This window comes from Hypomesus nipponensis, chromosome 26, assembly GCF_054491055.1.
Source record: "Hypomesus nipponensis isolate SF chromosome 26, ASM5449105v1, whole genome shotgun sequence".
Lineage (NCBI taxonomy): Eukaryota > Metazoa > Chordata > Actinopteri > Osmeriformes > Osmeridae > Hypomesus > Hypomesus nipponensis.
The window spans coordinates 7,368,493-7,384,280 of record NC_140386.1 but is presented as its reverse complement, the minus strand read 5'-3'; the positions used below and the strand labels follow the sequence as shown (position 1 = coordinate 7,384,280).

General features: G+C 49.0%; 2 protein-coding genes across 2 annotated transcripts; both read left to right on the top strand.

Annotated features, from left to right (window-relative positions):
* The first annotated feature begins 295 nt into the window (after positions 1 to 295).
* rexo1 (REX1, RNA exonuclease 1 homolog) lies at positions 296 to 8,427 on the top strand. The gene is made up of 16 exons (XM_084693040.1): positions 296 to 638; positions 929 to 3,030; positions 3,140 to 3,241; positions 3,338 to 3,596; positions 3,735 to 3,892; positions 4,015 to 4,152; positions 4,331 to 4,454; positions 4,543 to 4,674; positions 4,898 to 5,035; positions 5,213 to 5,326; positions 5,429 to 5,502; positions 5,703 to 5,813; positions 6,139 to 6,254; positions 6,526 to 6,664; positions 6,906 to 7,026; positions 7,255 to 8,427. Exons 1-16 carry the CDS (start codon positions 452 to 454, stop codon positions 7,341 to 7,343), a joined length of 4,104 nt encoding a protein of 1,367 aa, XP_084549166.1. The 5' UTR covers positions 296 to 451; the 3' UTR covers positions 7,344 to 8,427.
* A 5,705-nt stretch (positions 8,428 to 14,132) lies between these two features.
* dmbx2 (diencephalon/mesencephalon homeobox 2) lies at positions 14,133 to 15,772 on the top strand. The gene is made up of 3 exons (XM_084692969.1): positions 14,133 to 14,304; positions 14,492 to 14,667; positions 14,827 to 15,772. The coding sequence occupies exons 1-3, from the start codon at positions 14,136 to 14,138 to the stop codon at positions 15,259 to 15,261; spliced, it is 780 nt and encodes a 259-aa protein (XP_084549095.1). The 5' UTR covers positions 14,133 to 14,135; the 3' UTR covers positions 15,262 to 15,772.
* Positions 15,773 to 15,788: the final 16 nt, after the last annotated feature.

The following is a 15,788-nucleotide window of genomic DNA, read 5'->3' as shown; positions in this document are numbered from 1 at the left end:
CTTTTAAACCATTGTTTGAAATGAATGGCAGAGCGCAGTAACGGTTTACCTTTTTGGCCATGATACACTCCACACTATATATTATAGATGACTGCATTTAGTCAAAGCTTAGTTTGGACATCTAATGCATCGCCTAATGCCCATTAGGCGAGTTACCCAAAACCTGACTACATCATTCAAATATGCATTACTATACCAAGGGGTTAATGCTTAGACATTGTCTGGAACAGGCAGATACAGAGCATTCTAAATGACGTAGGTATGTGCGACATGTGGGGCTTTTTGCGACAGTTTTCTTTGGCTGTCCAACATGGCGTCGTAGAGACATTGTTATTGTTAAATTGCAGGTTCGATCTCTTTTGATGGGCGGTTTTCCGAGTTATATCGACTAAAACAATCGCGTTGTAGATCCGTCTTGTCCCTGCGGGTATGAGACAGGTCTGTGGGAACGATGTTGCGCTCCACCGGTTTCTTCCGTGGGATTGACTGCCCATTTTACAGCGAATATTGTAAGGGGAAAAGCGACAAAGATGAATGCAAAAGACCATACTGTCACTTTAGGCACAGTAAACAAAGACGAGAGTCGTATGCAGCAAGTGACGCTAGAAAGCCAGAAGAACTTAACTCCAAACACAAAGGTGCGTTTCATTCCGTTGTGCTAGTTAAAGCTAGGTAGCTAGCTTTCTGTTGTGGAGTTAGACAGTCATTCCATTGTAGCGGTCCTACCATGCTTTTGTTGTTATCTAGATGTAGCTTGATTACAGCTGCCTAACTGTCCAGTAGATCACTTAAAGTTATCGGTGTATGGTTCGTATACACGTGAATTACATTTTAATATGAAACACATTAATGTGCTGTGGTAGTGGATCCAATGATTTGTTTTTTCGGTTTTGTGTTGATCTCTGCTGTGTCTCTTGACTGTGTGCAGAACAAGGCTACGACCCGTTCAACCCGGACGTGGTAAGGCCCAAAGACCAAGGGAATGGAGATTCCGGGACCGCATCAGCCGACCTGGGGGTCCTTGAGTTGGAACTGGTTAACCGGGCCATCGCGGAGGTCCGCAACGAGGTGGAAAGGGAGAAGAGGAAACTGTCCCGCATTGGCGATGAGGAGTACATCCCCACTTCCAGCTCAGCTAAAGGAGCTAAAAGGTCGAAGGCTGTGTCTGAGGAATATGAACCCACCTCCAGCCCAGCTAAAGGAGCTAAAAGGTCGAAGACTGTGTCTGAGGATTATGAACCCACCTCCAGCTCAACCAAAGGAGCTAATAGGTCAAGGACTGTGTCTGAGGAATATGAACCCACTGTCACGTCCCTCAAAGCGGGAGCCAAACGTACAAAGACGATACCTGAGGAATATGACCCGACCACCAGTTTGTCGAGGGCAGGATCGAGAAAGCCAAAGACTTCCCACTTGGCGTATGATCCAGACAGCTATCAGATCAACTCCACGGCAGATTATAACCCCACGCCTTGCGCCAGCAAGTACACCTTAGACTCAGACAGCCAGGACAACCGGGCCAGTTCTCTAGAATACGTGCCCACTTCCGTTTGTAAAGCATCCGTGAAGAAGCCCTTGCCTCGAGTACAGACGCCCCAGCTGCCCTCCCCACCTCCCAGCCCCAAGTCCTCCAACGCCCCCTCGTCTAAATCCAAGTACAGTTTGGACCACTCGAAACCATCCACAGACCTGGAGTACGACCCTCTCTCCAACTATTCGGCCAAACTGGCCGGGAAGAACAAGAAGGAGGATGCCTCCAAGGAGGAGGGAAACAGGAAGCCCAAACTATCGGCGGACGAGGAGTACGTGCCGACGGCCACGAGGGCGCCCCGGCAGCGTGCCGACGAGCAGAAATACACGCTCAGCCTCTCCGAGTCCGACGGCGAGGCCTCGGGGACGGAGTACCGTCCCACGTCGCTCAGCCGCCTGCAGCGGAGGAGGAGCAGCACCGGGGCGGCGGACGACCTCGGGGCGGCCGGGCAGAAGGACCGGGCGAGGGACACTCCGGGCGGGTCGAAGCAGAGGAGTCTGGAGCCGTCTGGGGGGAAAGAGGACACGGAACCTGGGTTGCCAGAAAACTGCAAGAACCAGGAGACCGGTCGACGCAAACACAAAACCGAGGATGATAAAGTAGCTTGTAAATCTAGCAACGCGAAGAGCGGTAAAACGGAGAAAGTGCTTAAAGCGGACAAGGACACGGGTAAAAAGAGTAGTGGTGGTAATAGGGAGAAGGGAACTGGGGACAAGGTCGACGGGAGGAAAACCAACATGTCGAAGAAACCGAGTCAGCAGGGCTCAAAGAGAGACGGCAGGAGCGAGGGAAGGAGGGAGGACGAGAAGAGCAAGCCGAGAGAGAAGTCCGTCAACAAATGTGGAAGAGACGAGAAGAGGAACGACGGCGGGGGCAGGAAGACGGAGAAGGCCAAGAGCGACTCGAGTCGGAGAGAGAAGGAGAGAGAGAAAGCAGGGGACTGTAAGAAAGTCAAGACTTTAGACAGGGAAAGGGACCCCCACAAGCACAAGGCGCCCAGGAACGGCCAGCTGGACGGCGGTAGGAAAGAGAAAGAGGTGAAGAAGTGCAGCAAAGGGGCCGCTGCCGGCGGCGGCAACCGCGGGATGTCCTCCAGCGACGAGGCGAGGAAGAGAGGCCGCGCCGGCGACGGGAGAGCGGGCAAGGTGAAGCGGAGGTCTCTCAGCCATGCAGACTTGTTCGGGGCCGAGAGCGCGGAGGAGAGCGAGGAAGAGGAGGATGACGATGAGGAGGGGGAGAAGCTGGTGAGGCGGTCGGCCGCCGCCCTCAAGAGGGGAGGGGTCAGCAGGAGGAAGGCCTCCGAGCTCACGCCTTCGTCCTCCGAGGACGAGGACGGCGGCGTGGAGGACGAGCGGGCGGACGAGGACTTCCCCAGCGTGGACTTCTCCACCCTGCAGGTGGACCTGGACTTTGACTCGGACCCCATGGAGGAGTGCCTCCGGATCTTCAACGAGTCCAAGCACGTGAAGACGGAGGATAAGGGACGGCAAGCCAAGCAGGTACCCTGACAACCCCCATTGTCACTCTTACTCTGTTACTCTCTGAAGTCAGTATAGTGATGGAATGACGGTTGTAATTGTGACGTAACCGAGTTGTGTCTCTCTCTAGCCCTCTAAAGATTCAGAGGACGAGGAGGACACGGAAAGCACGCTAACCACTCTCTTCCCCGGGCAGAAGAAGAGGGTCTCTCACTTCTCAGCCAAAGGAAACGTAAGTTTGAATCCCATTTCCAAACGTGACTTTTCCTGTCCCCTGAAAACGGAACTCGGTTCTTGTTTCAACGAGACGTTTCCCTCGCTTCCCTAGGCGGACGCGGCCCCCAAGCCAGCGCCCTACAGGAGACTGACACCACAGGAGATCTGTTACCGCCGCATGCAGATAGCTCAGCAGCAGGCTGTCCAGCTGGCTGCCGCTGTGAAGACAGCCTCTGCCAGTCCCAGCCTCAGCCCCAGCCTCAGCCCCAGCCTCAGCCCCAGCCTCAACCGCAGCCCCAAACCCAGCTTTCCAGGAGAGAGGAAGAGGGTAGCCCATCGCCCCAGCCCGCTGACATCTTCATCCAAACCTAGTATGGGTGCTCACCCTCCACCACACCCTCATTTGAGGCTGTTTAACCAGGACCCAACCGCACAGACACCCTGGTGTTACTTATGCCAGTGTTCGCCAAACAGGGCCATGTTGTTGAGAAACCTGTCGGTGTGTGTAGGTGCTGTGGAGGCCAAGTCCGCTGCCAACCGGGTGCTGTCGCCCACCAGGACCCTCCCCGGACACCTGTCTGTGAAGGCCCACACCTCGGCGGGCATCCTGTCCAAAACCACCACCACGTTTGGCCAGAAGAGGGTGGCGCACACCCCCACGATGAAGGTGAGGGCCTCAGCCTGTCCCGACAGCCCCAGGCTTGGCGAGGGCAGGGGGCGAGGACATGTCGAGGGCTGGGCGTTTCTCCAGGTCACCTCTGTTTTTTTTGTTTTTGTTTCCACCTCCAGAGCACTGCGATGAAGCGGCCGGTCATTCCCACCGAGTTTGGGGCTCGGGTGCCCACCAACGTCCGCCAGAGATACCTCAACACCTTCATCGACGAATGCGTGAAGTTCTGCCCTACAGAAGATCTAGCCTTCCAGATGGTGAGAACACGACACCTCCTGACACCACCACGCTAACGTCTATTTCTTTTACATATCCATTTAGCAGACATGCAGAGGGCGATTTGAACCGGCGACCTCTAGATCTGCAGTCGTTATGCTCTGCCACTGAAACTCTATGTGTGTGTGTGTGTGTGTGTGTGTGTGTGTGAATTCGCAGGCTCTGGACGAGGAGAAAGTGGTGTACGAGCGGAGCAGCAGCAAGAACATCTACCTCAACGTGGCAGTGAACACGCTGAAGAAACTACGCAGCAACATCACCACGCCCTCCTCGCCCGCCCCCAGTACGTCACACGCCGTTCACCTGTGTGCCAGTCTCCCGTGTCGACGGTGTAAACAGCGCGCGCGCGCGTGTGTGTGTCTGCTCCACAGAGAGCCCTGCGGTCAGGGTTGGAGGGAACAGGAAGGCCCTGACTCATGAGGAGTTGTTGGGGGGCCGCCTGGCAGCTAAGACCAGCTACACCCTCAACAGGACAGGCCGACAGCTGGAGGAGAAACTGATGGGTGAGTGCCTGTGCCCACAGCGCCCTCTGGTGATGTGGATGTAGCTCCTGCACCCTGGACAGCATAGCAGGTCTGGGCTCATTGTTTAGTGTGTGTGTGTGAGAGTGAGAGAGAGAGGAAGAGGGGGGTTTCCTTCTTCCTTCCCTCCGCTCCTCTCCTGGACCGATACTTAGCCAGGCCCCCTCCTAAGACAGGAAGTGTGTGCGCTGACGTTCCCCTCCAGGTGCCGCCCTGTACAGGAAGCTGAGGGAGTACCTGATGACGGAGGAGCAGCTGCAGGAACACAGCTACCCCCGGCCCCACCCCGAGGGCTCGGGCCGCGCCCTCGTCCACAACGTGCCAGAGAAGAAGAACGCAGACCGTGAGCGGCCTACATTACCCATACTGCACCCTCACCGGCCCGGTGTCACAATGGGAGACGATGAGACGTGATCGCGTGGGACACATTCTGACTGGAGAATGAGGGACAGTCCGTTTCTGAAGCTTCATCCTTGCTCTGCTTTTTTTGTTATGTATGTGTGTGTGTGTGTGTGTACAGCCTTCTCCAAGGTGTGCTGCAGGTGTGGGGCGGAGTATAAATTGAATGTCAACGGGGCCTGTGTTCGTAAGGAGGAGTGCCATCACCACTGGGGCCGCCTGCGGAGACATAAAGGTCTGTGATTGGCTGCCTGGCTGACCCCTTCATCACTAGGAAACCAGATTGATATGATGTTTGTTGTTGGAGTTGAAACTGATCCGTGTGTGTGTGTAACAGTTTCAGGAGGATGGGAGACTAACTACAACTGCTGCTCAGGGGCTGTAGGTGCCACAGGCTGCCAAGTCGCAAAGGTAACACTCGCTCAATGACCCCTTCTGTCACCTTTTTAAAAGGTGTTTTTGTGTCCTGCCCATGAGTGCATCTGACCACCAGAGGGCAGTACCACCCCTGAACCCAGCAACACACTGCTGCACTCTCTACATGCTCTAATGCTACTCAGCTTGCCTGTGGTGGTGGACTTGTACTTGACGTTACTTCTGCGTGTTCACAGCAACACGTGCAAGACGGACGCAAAGAATCGCTGGACGGCTACGTGACGACCTTCGACAAGTCCCTGCCTCCGGACGGGAACGGTGGGGTCTTCGCCTTGGATTGTGAGATGGTGGGTGGTCGGATGGAAAAGCCAGATGGACGCTTTTAAATCCTGTCAGATGTCTCTTCAGCAATTGATGCCTCTCTCTCTTTCTCTCTCTCTCTGTGTCTCTCTCTCTGTGTCTCTCTCTCTGTGTCTCTCTCTCGGTGTCTCTCTCTCTTCTCTGTCTCTCTCTCTGTGTCTCTCTCTGTCTCTCTCTGTGTCTCTCTCTCTGTGTCTCTCTCTGTCTCTCTCTCTCTGTCTCTCTCTCTGTGTCTCTCTCTGTGTCTCTCTCTGTGTCTCTCTCTCTGTCTCTGTCTCTGTCTCTCTGTCTCTCCCTCTCTCTATGGAACAGTGTTACACAGTGCTGGGCCTGGAGCTGACCAGAGTGACGGTCATCAACTCTGAGCTGAAGGTGATCTACGACACGTTTGTCAAACCTGAGAGCAGAGTGGTGGACTACAACACACGGTGAGAGGCCTCTCACACACACAGCTGCTCTCTCTCTCTCTCTCTCTCTCTCTCTCTCTCTCTCTCTCTCTCTCTCTGTCTCTCTCTCTCTCTCTCTCTCTGTCTCTCTGTCTCTCTGTCTCTCTCTGTGTCTCTGTCTCTCTCTCTCTCTCTGTGTCTCTCTCTCTCTCTCTCTCTCTCTCTCTGTCTCTCTCTCTCTGTCTCTCTCTCTGTCTCTCTCTGTCTCTGTCTCACACCAGCACAGTCCTGACTGTGGCGTGTGCGTGTGCAGGTTCTCGGGCGTGACGGAGGAGGACCTGGAGAACGCCACCATCACGCTGCGGGACGTGCAGGCGGTGCTGCTCAGCATGTTTAGCTCTGAGTCCATCCTCATTGGCCACAGTCTGGAGAGCGACCTGTTTGCCCTCAAGGTTGGGAACACACACACACACAGACCTAAACACACACACACACAGACCTAAACACACACACACAGACCTAAACACACGCAACAGGCAGACTCACAGACACACACATATTGCACACACACACACACAGACAATCCTTAAACATTCGTATGCCATCATGGTGACATTATGCTCCACTTGATTATGTGGTGGTTGTGTCCAGTCAGGCATGGTGTGATGGTTTCGTCTCTCTTTGTGTCCCCAGCTCATCCACAGCACCGTGGTGGACACGGCCATCGTGTTCCCTCACCGCCTGGGACTCCCCTACAAACGAGCACTGAGGAACCTCATGGCCGACCACCTCAAACGCATCATCCAGGACAACGGTGAGGACATTAGATAAGATGTGTAGCCATACAGGACTGGAGTTTGGGTAGACCGCTAGGAAACAGTCAGGAGGAGTAGGACATTGAATTCCAGTGCACCGATAGTTATGTGCTTGTGGCACGTAAACTTGAGGTCAAATCTCTGGAGAGTACACTCACTCTGTCTCTGTGGTGATGAAGACACTCAGCAGGTCACATGATCAGTAACGTCCATGTGTGTTTTCTCAGTGGGGGGTCACGACTCCAGCGAAGACGCCCGGGCCTGCATGGAGCTGATGACCTGGAAGATCAAGGAGGACGCCAAGGTGAAGAGATGACCTCTGACCTCATGACCCCAACCCCCCACAGATAGGGCACCTGTGTTCCTCTGGACCGGGAGGACCACAGTGAGACCGGGAAGAAGAGAAGGGAAGCCGAATGGGGTATCTCTTCAGGGTTCTGCTGGGAGATCCTTCTCAGACTATTACAGGGTTCTACCGACTGAAAGAGAACGGGAGGCTGTTTCGGAGGCAGCAAGAGATTAACAGTGTTTTGTTCATTTTTTATTTACCATAGTATTTCATTTACGAAAGCGTATAGCAATTATTTTTCATGTTTTCTTCTCTTTTTTTTTTTTTCTCCACTAGCAACAATGTTTGTCTGGACCTTATAGGATCATGAATAAACCTTTTTCTGTAACAGGAAGGAGGATACTTGCTAGGGTCCTGTTCTGTTCCACGTTATGGTGAGACCACCGCATTGCTGCTCGGATGCTTTCATAGCCCTACTTGCACTTTTTTTAATCTATTGTCTCTGGGTTGATTCCACATGACCTCACCTGTGGGGTGAATGCAGTAGAAAAGGACATTTTGAAAGACTTGGTTCCAACGTGCCGTGGGGCAACGTCGTATGGTAGTGGTTGTTGAGCCATGAATGTTTCTACCTTGGAAAAAACACTTGATCCATAATACCGTACTTAGGGTTTGTATCTAGAACTGAAACATTTGTGTACCCTTACCAGAATTTCACAGTCGATAATTGGTGTGAGCGAGATTTTGTATGATGAAAGTTGAGTTAAGTTTCTGAAAGCACATGATAACTGAGAGGTGTAGAAACAGGATCAATAGATGATTTCTAACATCAACTAGCTACCTTCTGACTACACTAGCCTAACAATCTATTTATGTGAAATACATTTAGTTTTTTCATTTAGCTGGATGATTTAGCCATCCTGCTTAATTAAACACTGTCATTTCAGTGTGATGGAAGAGCTCACTGTGTTGTCCAGACAGATCATGGCTCTCAGTCCTCTTACTCTCTGTATCCTGCATGTGCCCTGCATGGAAGTAAAATCAGGCAAATGTTCTATTCACACTAATAGTATGTATTACTCCCGCACTATAAACGACAAGGCAAAAACCAGTAATTGATAAGGCCTAGTTATTTAAATCATATAGTCAGCATATATATATATATATATATATATATATATATATATATATATATATATATATATATATATATATATATATATATATATATATATATATATATATAAATGCTCTACCTTATGTCGGTTTGCGTTTGATAAAAAAACTTGAGGTGTACAAAGGTTGCTAGTTGTCCTTTTTGTATCGTTTTTTTGGTTGTGTGTTTTTTGCTAATAAAACATTTAAACTTTGTTCTATGTTGTTAGTCGTCTTCTTTTACACCTGTGCCGTTGGTCAGGAAGAACAGTTGGGCCGTATACTTTAATAGCTTTTATGTGAGTGTTTATTGTACAGTGGCCCCATCCTCACCAGCCCTATAACAAGCATGTGAGTTTTAATGAACCGCAGGCTTTAATGGTACCTCGAGGACATAGATCTACCATTTGGAGAGAGGGAGAATTTATATATATGTGTATATATATATATATATATTATTTTTTTACCATAGTCTGAACCTTGGGTACCTCATGTAGCCCTGGATCCTGACATCCCCGGCAGGTGCACAGGCAGTCGCTCTCCTCCTCAGCAGATGTGTGCCAGGGAACCAAAACGGGAGAGAAATGCTAAACGGGAGAGGCCCATTCTTCCTTCCGACCGGTCGCCTATTGAGCTCCTCCAGTCACATGTCAGCATGCATTTCCCTGAGCCAAACCAAAGACCCCAGGTATTAAAGACCCCGGTCTCCCAGGATCAATACCTACACAATGTTCCAGTGACAGGGAGGGGGATTCCCAGTGTTTATGGAGTACAGGAGAGATTTGAGCATGTGGGGCGCAGCAGCTTAGCCAGCTCTTCTTCATTATCAAATTCGATCAGGGCGCTCTCTCTGATCACCTCTGACTGCTAGGGGTACGTGGGGTTGAGGGAGGCGTTGGGGTGGGTTGGGGGGGTGGTTGGGGTCCAGGGCTGAACTTATTGGACCGCAGATTGACACCATGCTGGGAGAGAGCTGCATCGTGCCTTCTAAGCCCTCTGGGGGGAGAGGCCAACTGACCACGTCCATCTCCCTAATCGTCCACTGGGGCGGGTGGTTGATGTGCTGTCCTCCAATCAGCTGCTGCCAACCAAAAATGATCTCAGTTGTTTCCACATCAGTTCTAAGTTATATCGCCTCCGATGCAATTACTTGATCGTTGTTCAAGGGCGTCAAAAGTTTTTACACTCTGAAATGGCTTGTTGATGGATTTTTTTTTTGTTGGTTAATCTGTACTAAATCTGCAGCTTGAAAGTCGACTGAAGCCTTTATTTACGGTTTGGATTATGGTCCGGTAAAGGCGGGGTTGTTTGAAAGGTCCTGTGTTTGCTGTCTTTGGTCCTGGCCAGCCTCTCTCCAACCCTCCGCCTCTACCCTTGACCCCAGCCTCCCAGCCTCTCCCCTTCACTTCTTCTCGTGGTCATTAACTCAAACCCCTGCTGCTCAATTAAACGACCGAATTTAACTCAGTGTCTCATATTGATCTGTTAAGGTCTTGCCTGGAGCTTTGCTCCCAGGGGGAAGGGCTAGAGCTTATGAGAAACTAATACGACGATGATATCTCTCTGGAACTCATAAGTTTGGAATTACCAGAGGCCAGTAAGTGAAATCAATGGATTCCTGTTGGTTCCGTACACAGGTTCATAGTGATTAGTTCAGTTTGATGTATTGGTTTATAACATTGTGTGATGATAGTCTTGACGATTATCCCCGTAATGTTGATGAGTTATGTACTGTTAAACATCATGGATTCAAAAAACATGTTCATGCCATAGCTCAGATGAAATTTATCAAACTGGATTATTGGATGTGTGTGGGTGTGTATGTATGTGTATATATGTGTGTGTGTGTGTTTGTAGGGGGTCATTGTCAGTCTAAGCTGTTTGTGTGTCATAGATAGTGCCAAGGCTCCCAGCGTGATCCTGGAACTCACTGGGGCTTAAGAGGGACTAGTGACCTTCCGCCCGCTCCTACTCTCCCCCGCAGGTCAAAGGCCAGCCGGCCCCATCGATTTCCCCCAATGAAGAAGTCCTTAGCCCCTTTACCCGCTCTCTTTGGGTCCCTGAGCCCCTTCCCTAACATCGCGGGCCTGAAAGCCTCTCGATTGTGTTTGTGCCGATCGATCCAGTTTGTGTCCAAGGGGGCCGTCCTCTGAGCAGCTACCCCACAGATAACTGACAACTACAAAGCTCCCCTCTTGACAGGTCCTTGTCAATACAAATTTCCACTATTGATAAGTAATTAAAGAAAGCGAAGAAGAGAAAGCCGTGGTGTATGGGGAGGGGGGGGGGGGGGGCTTCTCCAACTGCTGTTCTCTAACTGAAACATCTGTTAAACAGGAGACATTAACAAAAACACGGTGGTACTTTTCACCCACAAAACCAGGCCCCACTCATCTTCTTGTTGAACTCCTGTAGCTTTTAGAAAGAGAAATTGACATCCAAAAACAAATCTTTTGACAAAATAGTTTGAGGACCAAATGGCCATGCCCGTTATTAATTGACCTAAGCTTTAAAAAACCTTGCAAAAGAAAGAAAATAAGAACAAAAATTAAGCTCAATTTACTGTAATGGGCCACTCGTGTTTTATAGATTATACTGTCCTGGAAAGACAGTTGTTTGTGTCTGCTTAATATGTCACACAGAAAATTGAAGGTATTTAACAACATGTTGATTGTAATTATATATTTCTCCCATTTCCAGAGCCATTCCCAGTAATTCCCCATCATCTTAAAGGAGCAGTTATTAAACCCACAAGTTCTCACCTGCTTGGAGCTAAGACTGTTGTCAGCGATGTGACTTGTTGAGGATAACCTTTGTCTGTTAGTGCCTGTAATCCATGCATTTGTAAGTGGATCCTCCAGGAAGAGGATAACTCCTTTAAGCCGTTTTAAACTCTACGCGAGGGGACAGCAAGCCTCTAACTCCTATTCTACCTCCACACCTACAGTACAGTAATCCTAATCATCAGCAGTACTGAATCCTTACCGGTATGTATTTAACATGTAGATGAAAGCCAAAGGACAGTACTTAAACATTTCCAATTTGATCTCATTTCTCGATGGCTTCAAGTCATGAAAGTGGGGATGTGAGTGGCCTGGGTCGAGATCAGTCGACTTCTCGGATTCGAAAGGGGCAGCCCGCGAGGGGCTCAAGACAAACAAAGTAATTAGCAGAGCAGGCCGCTGCATGACTATGATCGGAGGGGCCTGATCAGAGACAACATCACTCTAGAGGGACACCTCGGAGAGGAGAGGGCGGGGGGGGCGGGGGCGGGGGGGGGCGGGGGGGTTGAGTCCCTGCCTGGCGAGGAGAAGAGATCCGGGGGGGCGAGGAGCCGGGGTGGTGGCAGAGGGGAGGGGGTCGCACACAACCACACTCTTTGTGTGCCTATAATCCCCCCAGCCAACACAGCTTTGGCCAGGTTTCATCATGAAAGTGCCATGAAATAACTACTTTTTTTCTTTTGCAGTAAATCTCCCCTAATCCTGCCGGCTGAGGAGACAAAGGCCTCTGGGACCTAATCCTGGAGCTTTTAGTGGGGTTCAGGGGCTGGCCTACACAGACTCTTCTAAATGACTTATTTCTATCGGACACTAATATAGCTTGACAGCCAAGAACAGCGAAAAGAATTGGGGAAAAAAGCCGGGGAAAGAAAACAAAAAAAAAAAGGTTCCACATATTTTAGGAGTCTGAATGGACATGTACAAGTATGAGCACATTCATCCAGACTCATTCCACCTGGTCATAGATGATGGGTCATATGTTTGCCTGCAGAAATCACCCTTTAGACACACATGCAATAACAGAAATGTATTTGAGATTTTTTCTTTGTTTGTTGTCTTTTGCACCCTGGATTCCGTTTGTTGATGCATCCAACAGGTTCACCCCCTCCTTGATACCGCACAAGATCAGTGTTCAAAATGGCCGTGGTTTCATCCTCTGACTCAGAAGAGGAAAACATAGCCCTCAGAACTGAATCTCAGATAAAATGCTTGGGCATGTGGTTCCTTAAACTGATCCGCAATGGCTTCTTCTCCTGCAAGTGGCTGGCATAGTTGGTGCTGGCATTACCTCGCTATTAGGGTTAAAACAGACTGAATTCTGGTACACTCCTGATACTCGTGGGAAGTGTAATCTATCACTCTGACTGCCATGGCTCTCTGCGCTGCAGACCTCAACCCAGTCTTCAAGGAATTTACATCTCTAACACCCCAGCCTTGAAATACAGCAGGGAGATTACTGGAGATGATCTTATTGGAAAGTCTTACGCTTTTGCACATTGTGGGCATGCCCAAGCCAGTATGGACGATGAGGAAAAGAAGATTATAACACCCATTTTCCTAAAACCCATTTTTTCTCCACCGGCTATGCAAGTGTCAAAGAAATATAAACTTATAATACAACCTACTGTACAGCAGGATCGGTGGGATTCTATATATTGTATTCTGACATTTGGACAGTCTTGCCAGTATCTAGCCACAGTTACCTACAATACTAGAGGACGACTCTTTAATTGTACATGTGCATCCATTTACATCCATTTATATTAGCTTGATGTACCATGAAACATGAATATGTGTGTGTGTGTGTGTGTGTGTGTATTTGTGTTTTGTGGAGCTACTATTGAGCATCTCACTGTTTGATTATTTCAGTAGGATAATAGTTCTCTGTAAAGAGAACTTGGAGATTTTGGCTCAGTTGAACCTTAGGAAATTGGCCTCAATGGGAAATGTCTAGATTATACTTCACAGGCTGACAGTTTATGGGCAAAATATGGAGCCTGTTAGCAAAACAAATCACAGAGTAAACCCCCACCAAGGGGAGAACCTCCGAGCCAGGAGGGTAGTAGAATGAGGGCTGAGAGCCGAGGACAATCAAAGGCTGTTATTTTAATGCCCTGCCTTAGAGATTAGCCGACCACATTGTTTTAATTGTTTTAACGGGAGGGAATGAAACGCTTTCTTATAGAGAAGGATCCTTGGCGTAAATCTCCCAAGTTCAATAGTTTCAAAAACTTGAGCCCTCGGACCCCCCCTCTTCTCCCTCATCCCACCTAATCCTGGCTAATACCTTTCTTTCTATTGGCTAATGGTTGAGGGTTGCTGGAGTAAACGCTTCTTAAATAGTCGTGGGTGAGAATGGTTTTCGGAGAATTACGTCCATCCAACGACAAAGCGTAGTAACGTACGAGGATATCGTCTGAATTTCGTATAAATTGGACAACACACATATTTCTGCGTAATAGCGCAGAAAAACGGTTATCTGCAACTGTGGAACATTTAAGGTAATAATATTTCTACAGCCTACCTAGTTCTATGATTGTTCATTGGTTTGACAGAAGTCATTAGAAATTACGCATTGCTGTTAATAATTTATTTAGCAATTGATTTTAGCGACTGGGACTTTTTACGGGATATTTTTGCGTCATGAAAGTGCGTAGCCTACACTTTGACTCAAACCAAATACGTTTTTGTTCTATAAGTGTAAGGACTATAAGTGTAAGGAAACTTACGTTTTAAAAAACAAAATACTAGACTGTCCACAGTAAAACTGGAAGGATTATGTACGCTTCATATCGGGTTCTTTCTACAGCACTTCCAGTTGAATAATAATACAAAATGCATTACAAATAACACATTTATTGTTCTTACACGCAGCGGCGCTATGAATTCCTTGAATTTTTGTGGAGAATCAAACAACACAGGAGTCTATCCAATGCACAACGCCAACTCCGTGTTCTTCAATCTTCACCACCAGATGGCAGAACAGTACCAGATGTGCTCGTCGCCTAGTCCCTCTGCGCATGCCTTTTCTGTTGCTGAGAGGCTAGCAGGTACGTTACAAATTCAAACAGGTAGCCTAGGATGAAGCCTCTAAAGAATAAGTTGTCCGTTTCCACGGGTTGATGCTCCACCGTCACTTCAAGGAAATAATAATCATATCACTGCCCTCATCACGGACTGGTTAGCATTTTTTGTGCCGCACGTCTAATATTGAGTTAAACTAATTTGATCCAACAGAATTGATTCTGGAGGCTCGTTACGGTAACCAGCAGAAACAACGTCGGAGTCGAACGGCCTTCACCGTTTCTCAGCTGCAGGCCCTGGAGAAGGCTTTCCAGCAGACACAGTACCCAGATGTGGGTATGAGAGAGAGACTGGCTCTCTGTATAAATCTGCCAGAGGCACGCATTCAGGTCAGTAAGTAACTGACATTGTGTCTGTAAACGTCATAGTCTCTGTGTGTGTGTGTGTGTGTTTGTGCGCCCTATTGCATAAAGTTACCCTTATTTGTAACATCCTTCGATGATATTTCCAGACTCTAAAAGCATACCCCGTCACATTTCATTCCACAGGTATGGTTCAAAAACAGAAGAGCAAAATTCCGCAAGGGTCAGCGTTATTCCCCTTTGTGCCGCGAGCAGAGCCTGGAGGAGGCCAAGCCCAAGGACGAGCCCTCCAAAACACACTGTGACATCTCTCCCCTGAGGGAACCCAGCAATGCTTCCTCTCTTTCCTGTTCGTCAGCCCCTCCTGTGGCCCAGTCCTACTCCAGACTACACTCTCCTCCCCGCTTTCCCATGGTGGCTAGGGAGCAGTATCACCTTCCGCGTCACCAGGCTTTAGGGATGCTCTCAGCTGGTCTCCACATAAGCCCAGCCTTCTGGCCCATTTTACAACAACATGGCCCTGCCTTTGGGCTCGCTCCACCCGGAGGTAAAACCTGCAGCCTTGCCCTTCAGACTGCCTGTTCCAGTAAAGGGCTGCCCAGCTCCAGCCTGGGGCTGTAACCAGAAGCCTACCGCCAAAGCAGTTCCACACTGCCACATGAACCCACAGGTCAGACCTGGCCAGGGTCTGGAGCCCCGAACAGTGAACGGCAGCTTTGCCCCTGGTGCCCCGGCACTCTACCAACCTGCAACCCTTGTTGAAGACGCGTGAGAAAGTGTTAAACAGATCAATTGTTCATATAATTTGATTTAGTCATTGTTTAAGTCTATAGATGATTTGTTTATCTCCATAAACATTGACGTTGTGCACTATGGCTTTTTAACCTCCCTGCCCCCAGCAACCAAAGGCACTGATTTTAGAGTTTGACTTAACTTCTTGACTTTACTGTAACCAAACTATTGAATGCCTTTGTTGAATAATATGAGGCTGACTGTTATATGCTTCATATAAACTGTGAAATGCACCTGTGTGTTGACTCTGTATTGCAACTTTGTTGTTGAGTAACTTCCATCATTTGAACCTGTAAATATTCATAAAATCAATTTATTTAGATTAAACGTTGACATTGAAGTGTGTCAGTATTTAT